This window comes from Mustela nigripes, chromosome 3 (assembly GCF_022355385.1).
Source record: "Mustela nigripes isolate SB6536 chromosome 3, MUSNIG.SB6536, whole genome shotgun sequence".
In the NCBI taxonomy this organism is placed as follows: Eukaryota; Metazoa; Chordata; class Mammalia; order Carnivora; family Mustelidae; genus Mustela; species Mustela nigripes.
This window is the reverse complement of record NC_081559.1, coordinates 49156779-49177448: the sequence shown is the minus strand read 5'-3', so window position 1 is coordinate 49177448 and position 20670 is coordinate 49156779. Positions and strand designations below refer to the sequence as shown.

Here is a 20670-nt window from a genome sequence, read left to right as displayed (position 1 = left end):
GCAGAGAACCTGCTGTGGGCTCCATCCCAGCACTCTGAGATCATGACCTGAGCCAAAGGGAGAGACTTTAACCCACTGAGCCACCCAGGCACCCCAAATTCCAGACACTTTAAAGTAGCAAATTCATCACACTCACTTCTATATTAAGTTGCTTATATTTGCTTTTCATATATAAAATACTAATACTGGGAAATAATTCACATGAATATGTGGTTTTACTTCTTAAAACTCATCATACATCAATTATTATAGAAGCTTTTAAAAATTTAAGTCTTGGAGATTTGTATGTTTTTTGCCTGCTTGTCCAAGAACGATGTATATGACCTGGCTAAAGTCAGATCAAAGGAAAGTTTAGTGTATAGAAGAATTGAAGGGACATCGAAAGCATTCATTTATTAATTCATTGAATGAATGTTTTTGAACACCTTCCCTGTGCCCGGCATTGTATCATATTCTGATGGTATAAAGATGATGTAGGCGGGGATTAGTGAGTTGTAGGATACAACAAGGTTATAAGAGTATGAAACAAAAGCATGGATAGAACTAGAACATTGCCATACCAAGAGGTGAATGCTACAAGAGAGGTATGTGCCAAGTACAAGCCAAGTACACACGCCAGGGCTTCCCAGGCAAATAGGCAAGGATACATTCTTGGCATGAAAAAAACATAATGACTGACAAGAGGTAGTGAATGGAAAGACAACGAAAGGCTTGGGATTGTTACCTGATCATTGAGGGTCTTGGGTGCCCACTTGTACTTTGGAGTTTGTGGGCTAGGTAATGGGAGGTATTGAAGATTTTGATCCATGGAGTTGAATTATCGGGTCTGTGTTCTAAAAGACAGCTCTGACAAGGAGTACTGAGACTGCATTGGTGAGGGGAGAGATTGGGCCTAGGAAGATAGATTAAAAGCTGCTACAGAAATCCAGCAGAAGCCTCATTTGGAGCTCAACTGAGTCAGTAGCAATGGCAAAGGAGATGTGTAGAAGGTAGACTGGATGAGATTCTCTGAATGCTTAGCTATGGTTTCTAAAGGCAGTGAGGAAGTAAAGATAGCTCTTGGGTGCCCAGAAGAAATTTTTTTAGTATTGGAGGATTCAAATAGATATCAGCCTCCTTAGACTTTGTGATACAGACATAGCAGTTTATGTGTGATAGCCCACATAAACGTGCCTGAGGGCTTCCATGGTCAACGATAGTCGAGACATTGGAAAGCTACTTGTGATTCCAGTTGTATTGTTGACTTTAGAAATTAAGCAGTTTCTTTCTTTTCTATTACCAAGAGAAAGATACAATACAAGTTCTATATCATGCACCTAGATGTCTTTCTGACATCTGTAAAAGGATAAAATAGGGTCAATATGAAATGGTAAACCTTTTATGTACATTAGGTTTACATATAAGGGTCTTCATATTATGAGGAGATTATTATATGATTTTACTCTTATAATTATAACTGGAAAGTTTTTAGCAGAAGTGAAAGACTCGTTCTAAATGCCATTTTCTGGGAATCAAAAACCAAAAACAAGACTTTAAGAACTGTTGACTCTACTAGCAAAGACTGGATTTTGCTGGCTTTGGTGAATTCTGTTTATTCAAGTTAGGGTTGTATATTTGAACTTATTTTCCATTCATCTCTAGCAGTCAAAGTTCTCTGTTTTCTATTTTTCTCTCTGTTTTAATACAGAGTTTTAGATCTTTCTAAAGATAACAAAATGCTTGAGTTCTTTAAAAATGGGAAAATACCTTTGGTGGTTTTTAAAAAAATATTTTATTTATTTGACAGAGAGAGAGTGAGCAAGAGCACTTGAACACAAAAAGGGGGAGGGGCAGAGGGAGAGGGAGAAGTAGGCTGCCCCACTGAACAGGGAACCCAATGCACGGCTCGATCCCAGGACCCTGGGATCATGACCTGAGCCAAAGGCAGACATTTAACTGCTGATCCACCCTGGCACCCCTGTTTTGATGATTCTTAACAATAGAAATACTGGGGGAATGGTGTGCTAGGGAATAACTCCTTTAAATGTGCAATTAAAACATTTTCCTTTTTTGTGCTATGGGTAATGGATTTTAATTTTGTGATTCTGTGTTGCAGATCTTATACAAAGCTAAAGGGGAAGATATGAAGCATAAATACACTATGAGTCCTGATCTTCCTCAGTTTCTCCAGGCCAAGTGCAATGCTTACAATATAAGTGATGTGAGTAGGGTTTTTGATGGGGTGTGAAGTCCAGACATGATGGCACAACAGTAGAATTTCAGAACAGGATGGGGCCTTGATAATGATTTAGGTCAGTTTTCCACACACCTCCTTATGAAACCTATCCCATGATGAGGGCCCTCTGCTTCTTAAGTCAGCCTTTTCAAGGGTGGGACAACTCAAAAGGATGTAACATTTTCCCTTACGAGGAGCCCAACATCTATTCCTCTGAAACTTTGATTTAGTTTTCCTAGTTTTGCAAGTGGGGGAAGGTGATCCTGCAGCGAGATAAGAATTAATGAAATCCTTTCATTACAACAAACCTGACATTTCTGAAACTTGCTACCAGGTCTTCCCTTGACCTTCCTTTCAGAAGAGCGGACGACTTCATTTTCTCTAGTTGGTCCCCACACACCAGAACCTTTATTCCACTCCTCTAGATCCACTCCAGTTTCGCTTTGGGTGAATAATTGGTGCGGTGTCCTATAATTTCATGCTATACAAAGTGTGACATTCGCTAATGTGACTTTCCCGAAGCAGAATGGACTGTAGGAGATTCCTTTAGCTTGTATCTAGAAACAAAACAAAACAATCCCCACAATTTAAGAATCACTTTAGCTGATTAATACACAGTATGCTGACATCCTTTTCCTTTTCACATCACAGGTCTGTTATAAACGGGACTGGCATGATTTAATAGCCAAGGGGAACAATGTGCTGGGGGATGCAATTCCCATCGCTGCGGCCAAAGCATCCAGAAACATCGCCAGTGACGTGAGTACAAATTTTAGGTGAAATGTTGGGTGATTGCCTGCTTTAAAAGTAATCAAATGTGTGCTGGCCTAAATGATACCACATTGAAAACAATATGTTGAATTAATGACATTGAAATTCTCCACAAAATGTTGTTTTGAAAACCTGTCACTTTTTCAGCATTCCGTGGTTCTTTTCAGTTGACCCCACTTGGTGGAGCTGTCAGAAATCTGACAGCCACTTTCTCCCTTGATTCATAGGCCAAATTACCTTTACTGACACGTTTCCCTGACGGCCCACATTTATTTTCAGTGAGAACACCCTAACTGACACTAACACTTTAAATTCAGATGACTGCCTACATTATGATGGTATTAAGAGGATTGAAAAGAAAAAAAATAAAAGATTGAAAAGGTGTTAGATAAAATGTAAAGATTTTATAAACCAAATGGGAAAAGACCCATTTTTCTTGAACATAATTTTGTGTATGTAAATTGATGTCCATGTCATCTGTATTAGGAAAAGTAATGCACTTATACATTTTCCCGTCACTGAAGATCCGAAATTTCAAAAAGCACGCATGCCCAGTAGGCTTCGCTGCCGCGCACTATTCTGGGGGCTACAATCACGGTTGGAGAAAAGAAAGAAACCACCTGTGTGTACAGACCACATGGGAGCTAAGGTTGTAAGAATTCTACAGCTTTCCTTATTAGGATGTCACGGAAAACATGTTCCTCAAAGATTTATGCACCACTGTGAAGTAAATTTCTAGCTTAAGGACTAAGTGCAAGTCTATAGTGTGAGGTTTATTTTTTTTGTTTTTTGTTTTTGCCTTAGACCTTGAGCAGAGCTTTTTCTAACATGCCTAGACATGTCTTGATAGTCCTTCTGCCTGCTACATTCTTTTTTTTTTAACTTTTAATTTTTTATAAACATATAATATATTTTTCTCCCTGCCTGCTACATTCTTGTTTACAAATCAGTGCATAAATGACAGGAGCAGAGTGTCTGCAGAGTTTAAGTGGATTTGAGTTCTCTTGCATAAAAATTAAGGTTTCGTCCTATTACCTACAGTATAACTCCATCTACACCCCACCGCCAGTTCCAGCAGCGAGAGACGTTGGGCTGCGGAGCCTGGACGGTGCGGTTTTTACTGTGCAGGAGAAGCTCACAGCCAGCCCTGCCCTGCAGCAGCTCCCGAGTTCCGCTGCAGCCGCTTCAGCAGCGAGCTTGGAAAGTAGCTTCTGAGAAATGCGTGGGGAGGGTCTACCTGTCTATGCAGCATCTAATTTGATGCCACCTAGAAAGAAGAGGAGTTTTGTTTTAACCTTATTCCACGAGCCTGAGACAACACAGTAGTTTTCCATCCCCCAACCCCAAGGACACTGAGTGTGAACTTGCATGTAGACCTTTAGAGTGTCGTCTGCATCTGTTGCAAACATTATCACCCAGCCAATGGGAACAGCAAATGGAAGATTTTCTCAATAATTTCTAATGTTCTGTGATGTATGATAACATACTGTGGTGAATTTTGGGAAAATTCACATCCCAGGAAACCAAGAGGTACTGGCCTTTTATTTGGAATGTGTCTTATTTATATCAAGCATGAAAATTCAGATGGCTTTAAGTAAGGTTCTACATGCAAATGCATATGTAGGATTTAGAAACTGGTCCTGAATTTATCATGATACCCATTTGTGATCCGGCAGTGTTGGAAATAAATGTTTTCACTCTGAACTTTCTGGGGCACATGGGAGTGGGTGGGTTTGCATTTGTTTTTTGCATTTCTGGTACATTCTTCCAGAAAGCGACGATGTTTTAAGTTACCTTGCATGTGAATATACTTAACTACATCTAATGTTATCAGTGCCTAGGACTTTGCTAACCAAATTTTGCCTTTGCAGTATAAATACAAGGAAGCTTATGAGAAGTCAAAGGGGAAGCATGTGGGTTTCAGAAGCCTCCAGGATGATCCCAAGCTGGTCCATTACATGAATGTGGCAAAGATGCAGTCAGATCGTGAATATAAGAAGAACTATGAGAACACCAAAACCAGCTACCATACCCCAGGGGACATGGTTAGCATTACTGCTGCAAAGTCGGCCCAGGATGTCGTCACCAACGTCAACTACAAACAGCCCATACACCATTACACGTACCTCCCTGATGCCATGAGTCTCGAGCATACCAGGAATGTGAATCAGATTCAGAGTGATGTGAGTATATATAATCTAACAGACACAGAAATGTTGGTACTTAAGGGATAATCATTTCTTCCTGTTTTAGTAAACTTCACAATACAGGAAGATATTTGAAAAATGTACTTTAAAATAAACAGTCATTATTGAAAGACTAAAACAGAGGCCTGGTAGACAAGCTGTGTTGTTGCTGGCTTTCTGTGCTCCTACTGTAATCATTGATACTGTCTTTATTAACTTGTGGATCAAAGGTAAAACTATATTCCATCAAGTGTATAAACCCTTGGTTCTCTACAAGAGGAAGTAGCTGCTCTTGGCAGGCTGGCTCTAATGGTGATATATAGAATGCAAAATAGTATTCTCTCTTCTTTCTGAATTCAGGAAAGTTTTTTTTCTTTTTTTAACTAAAAATCACACTCTGATTTAATCTATGTGACAAGTCATCTAGAATGAACCAGGGAAGCTTTGTGATTGCAGCATGATTCATGGAGAGCTGCACGGGGAGGCTGTTTAATATTCAGGGCATTTCCTTCTGCAGGAACCAGATTTCTGCAAGAATCATCCTCTGTGAGGGAATGTACGGTGTTCATTTATTATCGCTCAACGAAGGTGTCTCTCCCCAGCTGAGATCATGAATAGCCTAGGCGGACGGGATTGGTGAAATTCAAAGTCATGGGGTTTTCAGTGAAATCAAAAAGAAAGCCCAATTTATTGTCAAAAGAGACAAAAAAATTTTTTTTAGCATTAGCCATGGAAATATGTGGCCTAGATTCCCGCTATGTTGTATAATGCACTCTAACAACAGAACTTTTTCTTATTACCAAATTCTGGGTAAGAAGCTCAGTGGCACATACGTGGTGAAAGTCTTCCTCTCAGACATGAGCATGCCGGAAGGGGTTCTACTCGTTTCCTCTGGGCAGAATTGCAGATTTCAGAGACACCCTTTGAATATTCTGCAGGCTATCTCCTCATACGAGATTACTCTCTTACAGAACGTGTATAAAGACGAGTATAACAACTTCTTCAAGGGCATTGGATGGATCCCTATTGGTTCTCTGGAGGTTGAGAAAGTCAAGAAAGCAGGTGATGCTTTAAATGAGAAGAAGTATCGACAGCATCCAGACACCATCAAGTTCACAAGTGTGCCCGATTCCATGGGCATGGTTTTGGCTCAGCAGAACACAAAGCAGCTAAGCGATGTAAGTGGTTTCCCTTCAGAGGTGTTTATCCAGGGGCACCTGGGATTATCTGTGGATTTTATTTCTCAGACCAGACTCTGTTGGCACATTATCACAGATATCCAGCGGCGCCTGGGCAGCTTGGTCTGTTAGGCAGCCGACTCTTGATTTTGGCTTAGGTCATGATCTCAGGATACTGGGATTGGGCCCTGTGTTGGGCTCTGCGCTTGGCGAGGAGATGGCTTGAGGATTCTCTCTTCTCGTCTCCCTGTGCCCCTATCCCCACTTGAGTGTGTACGTGCACTCTCTCTCAAAATTTAAAAAGCATTTATCCATGAGTAACCCCCATTCCACGATCCCTCTTAATTCAACATGTGAACGTGCATCTGTGTTAGCGTTATCAACTGCTTTCAGGGATATGATAGAAAAGGTCTTAGTTTTGAAACAGCGCGGAACTTGAACAAAGAGTATAAGGGGGAGAGAAGGAGGATTTTCCAAAGTTGCTTTATTTTCCAAATGTAGAGAATCTGTGCTATTTACAAGCAGACCCCTACCATTATACACTTGAAGTGAAATGAAACGATTACTGTTATCATCTGTGATTCCATCTGAATTGTAAACCAAGCTATTCATTCCTCTGAGTTGCAACAGTTCTACCTAGCTGCAAGGGGAGAAGGCGTAATGTCCTAATCCTCTTGCGTAAGAGCTGGATGTTCTGAAAGGCAAGCCAGAGAGAGGCCTCTGGGGAGGAGGAAGAGTTTACTTTCAGAGTCAGCTGAGCCTCATTCTGGAGCCCAGGTCTATCTGGACCCTTATTCTTAGCCAGAGCCTAATTACAATGCTCAGTGCTTTCCCTCATTGGGTAATTTCAGAGTTCCATTAAAATACCTCCACCAGAAAGAGAGCAGGAGGTAAAAAGCAAAGAAAAGAAGAGTTTGTGTGTTTTTAGCCCCAGATATTGGAAGCTGCTTGGCTCAGATTTAAGAATTATCCATGAATTTTCTTCTCAGGCCAGTCTCTGTTGTCACATTACCACGGGTATTTTGAGATGAGCTCTACTGTAGTAGTAATGAATATGGAGACTCTATTGATTTCTTTTGTTCTCGCTGTGGTTTTCCAGTCAGCTAGGAGAATGGGACATTCACTCATTGTCTACCCCATCCCAATAAATGCCATCAACATCTACCCAGTGACTCCTGCCAGAAACCTGAATGTCATTACTGGTGCCTCCGTGCGTGGTCCCAGCATCAGGGCACCTCGGTCTCTCCCAGCGTCCCGTGGGACACTTGCATGTCATTAAGCTGCTGGCAGTTGGTTAGGGTTTCCCTGTCTCTCATGGGGACAACTGTAGTAAGCTGGTATCTGGCCTCCCTGCCTGGGGTCTCCCGTGACAACTGGAAGAACTATCTTAAAACATGAATCACAGCTCCTCTTAAAACCTCTTAGTAACTTCTCCTTGAACTTAAAAGCTAAATTTGTTACCATGGCTGAAAAGACCCTCAACTCTGTGGCCCTGCTCCCCATCCTAATTCTCCTCTTCGGCACACTTCAGCCCTGTGACACAGGCTGCTTTCCGTCACTCATGCTGGCCTTGCTCTTTCCAGACTTGGGGCCCCAAGTGCTCTGCTTCGGCCTGGACCCCTCCCTTCTCTTCAAGGCTGAGCATAAAGACTATCTCCTTTGCTGATCACCCTTGTTTCTTTCCCAAAGTTGTTCTGTTTACAACACATCACACATTCTAGCTCTATCTTATAGTTTATATTTTTATTTTCTGTCTCCTTGACTGTACTGTAACTTTTAAGAGGCCATGTCTGCCTTTGTCAACACTTTACAGGCAGAAACAAACCTATCACCCTAGCTGGCCCGTAGAGCTGTCCAATAAATACTGGTGGAATGAGCAGATGGATATGTCTGGAACACCCTACCATGTAGTACTATAGGTATATGGCTTGGATACGGAAAAACACAAGTGATAACCTTCCTTTTTAAAGGGGGGTGTATTGATAAAACTGACATTATGTCAGCTAATGACACTTGCATTCTGCCTCCTTTGTTTTAGTTGAACTACAAGGTGGAGGGGGAGAAACTGAAGCACAAGTACACTATGGACCCTGAACTGCCTCAGTTTATTCAGGCCAAGGTCAACGCCCTCAACATAAGTGATGTGAGTATTTGGGCTGGTACCCGTCTAAGATTGCTAACACGGGCCTCTTCTTTCCAGTTCTGTCTAACTCTAGCAGCGAGAATTTTAAGGGCAGCAAACTGGGTGTGGATCTTTTGAGTCTCTGTTCGAGGAGGTCGTTGAGAAGACATGACCGCTGGTTAACCTGTGAGCTAGACCCGGGAGAGGCTCCTCAACCCTTCGGTGGCCCTTGGGATGTACACTCTGCCCACCGTTTTCAGAGTGGGAACCATCTTCAGGGACGCAGCCTTGCTAGAGAAGTAGGCTGTGGAGATCATCTGAATGGTAGATGGGACTAAACTCAGTTAAGGCCTCTGTAGAAACTTCTGAGATTGTGGTGGGCAGGTGAGGAGAGCTTGTCTTGTGGCTGCCCAAGACAAGCCTTGTATGTAAGTTCTCTTGTTTATTAAACCAGCCACCTACCAATCTGTGGGCTCCCTCTTTGTTCAGTTTCGTCTTGCCCTCCATATGCAGGCCGGTTTTTGAATCAACGGTCTAAAGACTGGCCCATTATCATGGAACATGGGACTTTCATTTGATACAGCCTATTCCAAATTGTGGACTATGACTCACTGGTGGGTTTTAAAATTAATCTAGTAGGTGATATTGCACTTATTAAAAAGTGAAACAAAATGAGATACACAAGATTGGAAAGTACAGTAGTGAAGAGTCTATAATAAGGACAAATATTGCTTTATAATCTTGTTTCAGTTATTAAAACTAGTATGAAAGTTTATTGTAATTTTCTTGAGAAACTCTCTTTTTGCATGTAATGAGCCTTTTGGGTAGTCTAGTACATAATTGGTGGTGATCTTTAAATTCACTATTATGAATTTTTACTTTTTGCTTTAAAAAAAAGTTGGTAAATTCTAATTTAAAAACATAAACCTGGATAAAATCATTCATTTCTTAAAAGATGACATAGTCATTTTCCCTATAATTTTAGGCTCTCTTTTATCTCCAAATAAACATTTTTTATACTCATTTCTATGCTTTTATTTAAAAACTTTCCCTGCTTTCCTAAGTAATATTTAAACATTAAGAGTGATTAAATCTGGGTGGTATTGAATTTCTTATTTTAGTTTTCATACCTCTCTATGAGTATTAATTGTTTCATCACAAAAAGTATAAGAAAATTAAAGTATTCCATGTTTAGAAAAAAAGCTTGAAAATATAGAAATGTGTTCAAGTAGAATAATAAAATAATAAAATACTCTTTCCTTTTTTCAAGTCTCATTATAAAGCAGACTGGAAGAAGACTCTTGCTAAGGGCTATGATTTGAGACCAGATGCTATTCCAATTGTTGCTGCAAAAAGTTCAAGAAATATTGCTAGTGATGTAAGTATAATTTGAAAGTAGAAAACTTTTCTTTATATTTTTAAAATCTCTACATGGTATGCGAGGCTGTGAGCTGTATTAGGAAATAAATAAATTGTAATATAAAAATATTTCCCAACAGCATAAGTGCCAATGACTTTCTTATATTACTTCACTTTAAAATCTTTAGAAATTCAATACAGTTGCTGCAAAGAAGAAAATTCTTTGTTTTAAATCGTGAAGTAGTTGCAACTGTCATTGGTATCATTCTTATGAACTCGGAAACTGCTTTTTATTTGGATTTTCTCCAAAATGTCACTATATTTTTAAAAAGCCTCCAAGTTTTTAAAAGAATACAATTTTTAAATATAATTTTCACAAAGAAAAAATCTGGTAAATAGGAAAACCAGGAAGAATTATAGATTAAATGATAGGATTTTAGTTACTTTCCTACTTACATAATTACTTTCTAGAAATTAAGTTTTATTTTCATATGAATTGATATAATACCTTGATAGAGTAAAAACTCATTCATTTGGAGTCCAATAAAAATAAATTGTATAAGAGCTTTGCTAAACTTTATTCAGGATTATGCAAGTACTTTTTTTTTTTTTTTAAGATTTTTATTTATTTGACAGACAGACCACAAGTAGGCAGAGAGGCAGGCAGAGAGAGAGGAGGAAGCAGGCTCCCTGCGGAGCAGAGAGCCCGATGCGAGGCTCGATCCCAGGACCCTGGGATCATGACCTGAGCTGAAGGCAGAGGCTTTAACCACTGAGCCACCCAGGCGCCCTATGCAAGTACTTTTAAAGCAATGCAAAGTATTTGGAAATAGATCATTAAAAAATACACACCAAATCTTTAATAAACTTTTCAGGAACATTTGAGAATATTCAAAGAATCTCTTTATGAATAATCTAGATGTAAACCACACATTATCCCGTTCTTAATTATCCCCAGAGCAGATCTCAGGTCCCTCCATTAGAAATATTTTGTCAGTTCTTTATTTAAAAATTCTAAAAAATTTAGATGTTACGTGGATTCAGACCAAATTTGGTTATTGCTTAATCTGTTATGTAGATTCAGTCTAACACTTCAGTATTTCTTATAATTGACCCTGTCAAACTTCTGTCTGTCCTTCTTTTTCATATAGTTCAAGTATAAGGAGGCTTATGAGAAAGCCAAAGGCAGGCAAATTGGATTTCTCAGTCTTCAGGATGATCCTAAATTGGTTCATTACATGAATGTGGCCAAGATACAATCAGATCGTGAGTACAAAAAGGGCTATGAAGCCAGCAAGACCAGGTATCACACACCCTTGGACATGTTCAGCGTGACAGCAGCCAAGAAATCTCAGGAGGTCGTTACCAACGCCAACTACAAACAACCCTTCCACAGCTACACTCTGCTACCTGATGCCTTGAACGTGGAACATTCCAGGAATGCAATGCAGATCCAAAGCGATGTATGTAATGGCCAACAGCTTATTGGCATAGAGTTAGTTATCCATTTCTAGCTGATGGGAGGGAAGAACAAGAACTTGGCAGTTCCATTTACCTCATCTTAAACCTGGCCAGACTCACTATAATTAGAGATCCTCTCCAGAATTTAGAGTTTTAGAATTTCACTCATTTGAACTATAACATAGCTTTAAAATTTGTTTTGGTTATTGTGTGTTTGTGCGTGTGCATGTGTGTGTATGTGTATTAGACACAAGTACATGATGTATTCTGTGAAAAACTAAGAGACACAAATGGGTGCAATGTAGTATCTTTTCCTATGTAAAATCCTTTTACCTTTTCCTTCAAGAAAGTTAAGTTTTAGAAAGGAATTATTGGATCAGTTTTTCCAGTTCAAAACTACCACAAATGCAATCACTTATTTTTTTTAAGATTTTATGTTTAAGTAATCTCTGTACCCAATGTGGGGCTCAAACTCACAATTCTGAGATCAATAGTCACATGGTCTAGTGACTGAGCCAGCCAGGAGCCCCTGAATGCAGTCGCTTTTAAAATTCTTTTTTCCAAAAGATGGTAGGGCATAAAAAGCAGGGGATTCTCTTCTCCCTCATTTTTTCTTTCTTTTTGATGAAGAGTAAATCATCTACCCAAAGAAACCCAAGCCCTGACTCCTTCTGAAATGAAAATTTCCTTTTTCATTGTAAAGAATCTATACAAATCCGACTTCACCAACTGGATGAGGGGGATCGGCTGGGTCCCGATAGAGTCACTGGAGGTGGAAAAAGCAAAGAAAGCTGGAGAGATCCTTAGTGAGAAGAAGTATCGCCAGCACCCTGAGAAGCTGAAGTTCACCTATGCCATGGACACGATGGAACAAGCACTTAACAAAAGTAACAAACTGAATATGGATAAGGTAGGCGCTCCCCTGCTGGTCTCAGCCCCAGAACACCTGACCCTGGCGGTGCTGCTATAATCGTCCGCATTTTTATCTTTCTGATGGTTGTGGTGGCGGTGGTGGGGTGGTGGCGATGGTGGGAGGGGGAATTCTATAACCCTCACCATTTCTAGAGAGATCCCACACACACCGATGCAGGCTGTCTGTCTACACCACGCTGAGGGTGCGACAGAACCGCAAAACTCCATGTAGCGTGAGGTTGGGGCAAGGTGGCATTTGTTGTCTTTGTGGAAGAGGGCTCCCTAGTTTGATGGTTTTTTCCCCCTCATTGTGTGTTCAGTCTCATCAGCCCATCTTCTTGCTATGTCATCCATTTACCTGTATTCAGAGTTCATCGCTTCTGTCGTGGAGACGTGAGTCTCCTTCTGTCGACAGCGCTGTTACAGACTTGTCCCGCTGTACACTCATGTGCCTGTCCTCCTTGTTGCAGAGGCTCTACACTGAAAAATGGAACAAAGACAAGACCACCATTCACGTCATGCCCGATACTCCAGATATTTTACTTTCCAGAATGAACCAAATCACCATGAGTGATGTAAGTAGATTAACAGCAACAATAAAGTGGGAGAGGAGGCTGGAGGGAACTAATACTTCAGGAATGTCTCCTTTATATACCAACCATGCAAAATCAGGGTTCCCATTCTAACTCAAATAACAAGTTGCTGGTGCTATTCTATTTCATTCTATTTAGAAACTGTACAAAGCTGGCTGGGAAGAAGAAAAGAAGAAAGGATATGACCTGAGGCCTGATGCCATCCCAATAAAGGCTGCCAAAGCCTGTAGAGACATTGCCAGTGATGTAAGTGCTTCCACTGGGCCTTTTTTAGGCTGAGCAAATAAGAAGCAAATGAGCCAAATTCGTGTGTGTGTATTCAAGAGCTGCAGTCAACCCTACCCAGTGTCGGTGGGACCATCGTCCATGGAACACATAAGACATTTGTCTTCACCCAGTCCAAGGGCCCTCTAATCATTTGTTCACTATTTGATGTAAAAAGTACTTGGTTTTGTTAAAATAAGTTGTTTTTTAGAGTATTCAAATCATTTATAGGCAGTTCTGAGCAAATATTGGATACAGTCTACTCATTTTACCCAAGAGATCACCTATTAGGCTCTTTCCTAAATTAAAGATGCACCATGAGAAATTGTACCTGTAGCCCATTCTGAGGAGACTGCTGAGTGAGAAAAGCTGCTTTCTAAAGCACCCTAAGGCAACTTATTCACGGATCTCTTAGATTAGCTCTGAGATCATTTTCTTTCCATGGACTCAAGTCTGGCAAGAAATTTGAAGTAAAAAAATTTTGCTCCATCCCTGTGAGCTCTAAAACCATACACCTTTGACCAAGTTAATAGAATCTAATGAGTTATATTTTGCTCTCTTTCCTTCACTGCCTTCCTCACCGGGCCTCTTTTCCCATCCACAGTACAAATACAAGCAAGCCTACGAGCAAGCCAAAGGAAAACACATTGGTTTCCGGAGCCTAGAGGACGACCCCAAGTTGGTGCATTTCATGCAAGTGGCCAAGATGCAGTCAGACCGGGAATACAAAAAGGGATATGAGAAATCGAAGACTTCCTTCCACACCCCGGTGGACATGCTGAGCGTGGTGGCAGCCAAGAAGTCTCAGGAAGTGGCCACCAACGCCAACTACAGAAATGTGATCCATTCCTACAACATGCTTCCCGACGCCATGGGCTTTGAATTGGCCAAAAATATGATGCAGATTCAAAGCGATGTATGTGACAGACACATCATTTGCAGAACACTGACTATAGTTAATAAGCAAATTAGGAATGACCCTAAATGAAGACCTTTTTAAACTCCTGAAAGAAATTCCTGTGTAATTTCCCAGCAAGTTGTTTATTTTTTACCTTAAGTAGAGTTTGTTTCTTTTAACAAAAGGGGATGAGACATTCTAGACACCAAAGTCTTATTTTCTACCATTATTGCTGTGAGGATTGGGGGATGCTGGATTCAGCTAGGGCAAATGAAAATTTGTTTCAGAGAACATGTTGAAGGAAACATGTTGAGCAAAGAGAGTCAGAAGCAGAAACAGCTCCTGGTAAACAAGTAAGATGAAAGTCAGGAAGTCCGACTACTTGCTGGCTCCTGCCCCTCACTCCTAACCAGTGTTTATTCCACTTTTTCCAACCTCAGTACAAGCAATTGCTTGTATTACTTGCTGATGAAACATTGAGGAGGTGGAAGTTCTTGGAACAAATGTGAGGAAGGCACAGATTAGTAGCAAGAATTCAGCTGTAGAGGCCATTTATTTGGCAGCTGGGGAAAAAGAATTTTAATTACAAGCCAAAGGCAGGCCATGCCAAGCCCGTGTTTTTCTTTAGGAATGTAAGAGCTGAGCTCTTAATTCCTAAGCAGGTACATAGTGCCCACATTAAAGCACCGAGGAAGAGTTGTAGAGGAAAATATCAGTATTAAGGGGAAAAAAGCAAAATTTGCACAGAATACCAGTGAGGTTTCTGGCACACCCAAGGGAATTGTAACAATGGTGGGTGATCAAAGCTTATGATGAAATAGAGAATCGGAGTCCTGGTGAGTCATCTGTCAAGTAAGGAAACTTGGGGAATTTTTCTAAAAATTTAGACCGATACTCAGTGCTCATCAGATCACATGTAACTAATGAATCATTGAACACTACATTAAAAACCCATGATGTAAAAAAAAAACAAAACACTAATGATGTACTATATGTTGGTTAATTGAACTTAAATTAAAACAATGTATACAGGCCAAAAGCACAAGTTAAAAAAACAGATTGTCAGAATTTAAAAAAAAGCATAGTCACCTTTCTCGAGATCGCAGTCACATGATAGCTAATCTAGTTGGTATTTCCTAGCATTTTTTCCTTACGAAGACATTTAGGAAAACAAATCACAAAGATATTACTGCTTAGTTTTAATTTCTCATGCAAAGAAATGTAAAAAAAAAAAAAAAAGATAATGTTTAGGGACAAAAATGGTTGGAGTTCGATATACTATTGGTTGAAAACCCAAGTGGAACTTAGGAAATATAGAATACCCACTCCTGGTTCTTGGTAGCTTTGGTTTCTTCTGATCCCTGAACATTTCCTCTTTTGCAGAATCAGTACAAAGCTGACTACGTTGACTTCATGAAGGGCATTGGATGGCTCCCTCTAGGCTCACTGGAGGCTGAGAAAAACAAGAAAGCCATGGAGATTATCAGTGAAAAGAAGTACCGCCAACACCCAGACACTTTGAAGTATTCCACTTTGATGGACTCAATGAACATGGTTTTGGCCCAGAATAATGCAAAAATTATGAATGAAGTGAGTCTTTCAATATTGTAATATTTCTTGTGCAACAGGAAAATGCCAGGCCTTCTTATATTTGACCTGCAGGTTTTGATAATAGTTTTAGGGCATCACAATTAATGTTCATTCGGCTTTGAAAAAGGGACTTGTGGATTAAAAAAAATGAATCTAGTCCTAATTAGTGGCGCCCGAATTGTTCAATGAACCACTGTGTCCAACAGACATAAGAAAATAGGAGTCATTTCTTTTCGTGCATATTTTTGAAAGAAGTCTTGTTTGTCTAAGGTAAGGTTGAGTAGAAGTCCACAACACTGAATCAGCAGATTATTTGCCCAACAGCTGGGTGTTGGGATCCACTCCAGTTTCTTAGCTGCTTTTATGGAATCAAGGGAGACTTCTCGATCCTGTGGCTATAGCGGCATTCCAAAGCAGGACCTTCTCTGGGCAAATCACAAGAGCAGTTGTTCTCTGCAAGTAGTTCCTTGCATTAATATTTCCAGCCTTTAGAAAAGCCTTACTGTATTTTGAAATTTATTAGCCATGTTAGATATCAAGACCAAAAAGCATATCCACCTTGAACTTTGGTTTTTAAGTTACAAATAATAAAATAATTGCAGCAACATTGGTTATATTGTATGGATCATAATTTGAAATGCTGCTGATTAACAAAAGAAAGAAAGAAAAACGTTATTTGGACTTTAACATTAAGCAGTTAAAGAACATGATGGTCCTACTTGTACTAGAGAGAGCTGTTTTATGCTGAGTGTCTGAGTAAATCCCTTGGAGTCTTCTGAGAGAGAAAACTGATTTGTCAAGATGACTGATCTCTTGGACAGGGACTTGTCTAAAAGACAAGGCACAGATCTCAGTATCCCTTTTAAGATTTTAGTATTTAAACTATCATAAGCTCACATTTATTTTTTAGATGTCAAACCTTTTATTTCTTTTTCAATGCAATGATTTATTAATCATTTCAGAATAATGATACCAAGATAAGAATCATCAGCCTCTTCTTGCAGAGTTGTGGAAATGATGGCCCAGACCTGCTGTGTGTCTTTAGGCAAGGTGCATTACTTCTCTGGGCTATGATTTTCTCAACTCTGCAATAAGAGGATTCAACTGATGATCGCCAAGACATCTCTCAGTGTACATTTGCTCTTCCTATGGTTCTCATCTTGGCATCATCTTACTTTCTATCTTACATCCTCTCTGCTGTCTTGTTTGAATTAGCACCTTTTCCATTTAAATTAAAAAAATAAGATCTAGCTAATAAAAATAATAAAATAAAAAAATAGTAAAATATTGGTATTCATGTGCAGTTAAATATATATAAGTATATACACACACACAAAATGAACACCTTTTAAGATTTTTAAATACTAACTTTCACTTTTTCTTTTTAAAAACTTTCCAGCACCTCTACAAACAAGCATGGGAGGCTGATAAGACCAAAGTCCACATTATGCCCGATATCCCCCAGATTGTCTTGGCGAAGGCAAATGCAATTAATATGAGTGATGTAAGTATAATTCCCCGTGGTTTATTTTAACCAGTATAAACTAATCAATATCTCTCAATTATAAGAATGAATGTTTTGAAAATAAGAGTAGGAATACGCAAATGAGCATCTTTCTCTTTCTAATCTTGCTTTGCTAAGAGTTGGAGCTGGCCTGTGGATGGGACTTGGGCCCTGCAATTAGGAATTTGAAGGGCAGCTGGATTTTGTTTAGGAGCGGGTACTCATTCTCTAAGAGACTTGGCAGGAAGAGAAGGGCTTGGGGGCCCCAAAAGAGAAAAAGGAAGTGAGAATCCCAGGACCTGGTTCCTGGAGTCTCTCTACCAAGGCTTTGAGATGGTCCTAAAGAAGGGTTCTTGAGAAAAAGTTAAGTGGGAAGGGAAGAAGAACATTTTGAAGAATTTGGAGCAAGCTCCATAACAAGGCATGTTCAACACAGAAAATGCGTTTTATTTCACTTTATTTCTCAACCTAACCATGGTTGCTAGGAAATCTCTAATCCTACCAGTGTTTTCTGTTTTTCCTGAATTATACAGGGATTTGTGGTTGATGACTTATTTTTGGATTGTAGAATCCACACAGTTACATAAATAAAAGTGTCGATTGCAAAATAGTGAAGTTTACTTTTGATGTAAGAATATGGTTGTTTTGTAGTCTTCTCTTGACTTTTAATTGATATACTGTATCAGTGCGAATCTACTGAGCTTTCACATTTTTAAACATATTTTATAACCTAATGGAAACCATTAAGTTTTACTTTTTCCAGTGGTTTCCTGAAGATATGTTTGGGTGTGACTTTTTTCAAACACAATTTTGTTATTTATAAAAACATTTATCCATCAAACCACCAATGAAGCATTCTCAAAAATAAAAACGATACCACAGTGCTAGTTTACGCTCTTCAAATAAACCCAGGCTTTCCTATTTAGAAGAACATCATTCCCTTGCCTCTCTTTACAGAAACTCTACAAACTTTCTTTGGAAGAATCTAGAAAGAAAGGCTATGATCTCAGAACTGATGCAATTCCTATCAAAGCTGCCAAAGCCTCAAGAGATATTGCAAGTGATGTAAGTCTGAAGGAAAACACTCACCTGACTGGGATTTTTTTCCTAATTTACCAAAATAGTGAGGGCTGAATTTTGAAAACACTCAGTGGAAAAGATACAGGGGGGAAGTGTACCTGCTCACAATGGCCTCCTTGTATTCTGTGAATGCTTTTTAGGTTTGGTCTTTTGTTTTCTCTGGTATTTCTGAAAACAAAAACAAAAACAAAGAGAATGCTAACCACATTATGACTACATATCTGTGTGCTCTCCCTGGCTCATGAGATCTAGGTGAATTTTCTTTGAACTCCATCCCCAGCGCTATGGCCTGTAGAAATCCAAAGCCCTTCACCAAGCTTTCTTGGTGAAAGATTTGGGTTGTTCTTACTTCCTGCCTCTTAGGAAGTCTCTTCCTAGCAGGAGCTCTCATTAAATGGTGTGCTAGAGATGCTGATCTTTTGGACTCATGACGGCTGATTATTAAATAATCAGGAGTTTTGCAGGCCAGTTGTTAAATTCTTGGTAGCTTGACACCAGCCATGGCGGGAGTATTTATACCACAGAGACTGACAAACATGACAGATCAGGGCTTTTTCCTTCCAGAGAGCTGGTGTGCCAGCTCACCACTCCCATAACATAACACCTATATGAAACTTGGTTCTTTCATTGGTTGTTTCTGCAAGAAATCTTCTCACAGTACTCCCGTGTGGTTTGAGGGTAATGGGGGGAACACTTCTCAGAGTAGTTTTTCCTTAGCCCCCGCCCCTCTCCCCCGCAGTGACATTTTCTCTCTCATAGTCTGTGCCTGTTCATCTTTCCTACCTGTCCATCCCTATGCCACCACTGCATTGCCCTGAAATCTCAAAATTCTTTTCCCTCTATTCTGGAGTAATTCGGCTCCCCGAGTCTCCTCCCCGCTAACTTGCACACTCAGACTCACAGCAGATAGGCAGAATAAGTTTTCCATCTATCAGGATCCTCCCTTTCTAGAAATAAGTTGAGTGATAAATAGTAAAATTTCTTCCCCATTATACCAGTATAGAAAGTCTTAAAGGAAAAGGAGCTCCACAACTATAAAGCTACTCTATAATGATACTGTGTATGTCATACACTAAGCCTATTTTTTGCAGTAAAATCCTGATTGGATGATTTCTTAGGGCAGCAGTAAACTGCTTAGAACATTCTGCCTTTTTCTCTCACTTGCTATACTGTTATCAACTGCTAAAGATCTCTGATCCTAACAATAGTGTACAACAACAGAGTATGTGTGCCAGTCAGTGTGGTATATCATCATTACGTTCTTGGTTCTAGTCCTTAGTGACCTTAGCATGTCACTCACCTCTCTGGGTTACTCATCTGTAAAACGGGGCAGGGAGGGCAGTAATCAGCATGTTTTATAAACTAGGATTCTACACAAGTATCACTTTTTTTTTCATTCTTATGTCCTTAGTTTTTTTATTAATTATTTTTATTAATGTATAATGTATTACTTGCCCCAGGGGTACAGGTCTGTGAATCATCAGGCTTACACACTTCACACAAGTGTCACTTTTTATGAAACATAGACTGTTAATACTAGAATGTTTCTAGTCAAGGCAATTGCTCTAACAAACTAATTTTTTCACAGTATAAATACAAATACAATTATGAAAAGGAGAAGGGGAAGATGGTTGGTTTCCGTAGCCTTGAGGATGATCCCAAATTAGTCCATTCCATGCAAGTGGCTAAGATGCAGTCTGATCGGGAGTACAAGAAAAACTACGAGAATACGAAGACCAGCTACCACACCCCTGCTGACATGCTCAGTGTCACGGCTGCCAAGGATGCCCAAGCCAACATCACCAACGCCAACTATAAGCATTTGATTCACAAGTACATCCTCCTTCCAGATGCCATGAGCATTGAGCTGAGCAGGAATATGAATCGCATACAGAGTGATGTAAGTCTCTGTTCTTTCTGGGTGATGTTTGGATTCCTAGCATGGGAATGGAGATCACAGTCTTTGATGCTATACTTTTGTGTCCGAATTGATAAAAGTAAAGTAATTGAAAAGTTAATTAGAATTTGTCTCTTCTTTTTATAGAATGAATACAAGCAGGACTACAATGAGTGGTACAAAGGGCTTGGCTGGAGTCCAGCTGGTTCCCTAGAAGTGGAAAAGGCCAAGAAAGCAACTGAATATGCCAGTGATCAGAAATACCGCCAGCATCCTAGCAACTTCCAGTTTAAGAAGCTGAATGACTCCATGGATATGGTTCTTGCCAAACAGAATGCACAAACCATGAACAAGGTAGACAGCCATCTTTCTATACAACTGTCCTTCCCTACAGCTCCCAGCAAGGCAGGGCTAGTAACCCCTGGTTCATGTTTGGGAAATCTAGTTTGGGTCCTCTGTTTCTGGGGTCTGACAGACTGTTCCAGAGCATGTCCCTACATCATTTTCTTCTGCCTACTTCTTACTTTTATTTCCCCTGACATTCTAAATTGAGTTGGAAATCTTTTTATTTTATTTCTTAAAAATCTCTTGTTTTTAAAAATTATTATATACTAAAAACTTTCAAATAATTCTAGAAGAT

General features: G+C 39.7%; 1 protein-coding gene across 1 annotated transcript in view; it reads left to right on the top strand.

Moving 5' to 3' along the window:
• NEB (nebulin) overlaps window positions 1-20670 on the top strand; it is a 207481-nt gene that overhangs the window by 49693 nt on the left and 137118 nt on the right. Inside the window, exons 33-48 of the mRNA XM_059393958.1 lie at window positions 2096-2200; window positions 2867-2974; window positions 4858-5169; window positions 6144-6350; window positions 8389-8493; window positions 9743-9850; window positions 10983-11294; window positions 11996-12202; window positions 12675-12779; window positions 12936-13043; window positions 13666-13977; window positions 15343-15549; window positions 16949-17053; window positions 18011-18118; window positions 19722-20033; window positions 20178-20384. Coding sequence (XP_059249941.1) covers window positions 2096-2200; window positions 2867-2974; window positions 4858-5169; window positions 6144-6350; window positions 8389-8493; window positions 9743-9850; window positions 10983-11294; window positions 11996-12202; window positions 12675-12779; window positions 12936-13043; window positions 13666-13977; window positions 15343-15549; window positions 16949-17053; window positions 18011-18118; window positions 19722-20033; window positions 20178-20384 — 2928 coding nt within the window. The remainder of the gene's footprint in view (window positions 1-2095; window positions 2201-2866; window positions 2975-4857; window positions 5170-6143; window positions 6351-8388; window positions 8494-9742; window positions 9851-10982; window positions 11295-11995; window positions 12203-12674; window positions 12780-12935; window positions 13044-13665; window positions 13978-15342; window positions 15550-16948; window positions 17054-18010; window positions 18119-19721; window positions 20034-20177; window positions 20385-20670) is intronic.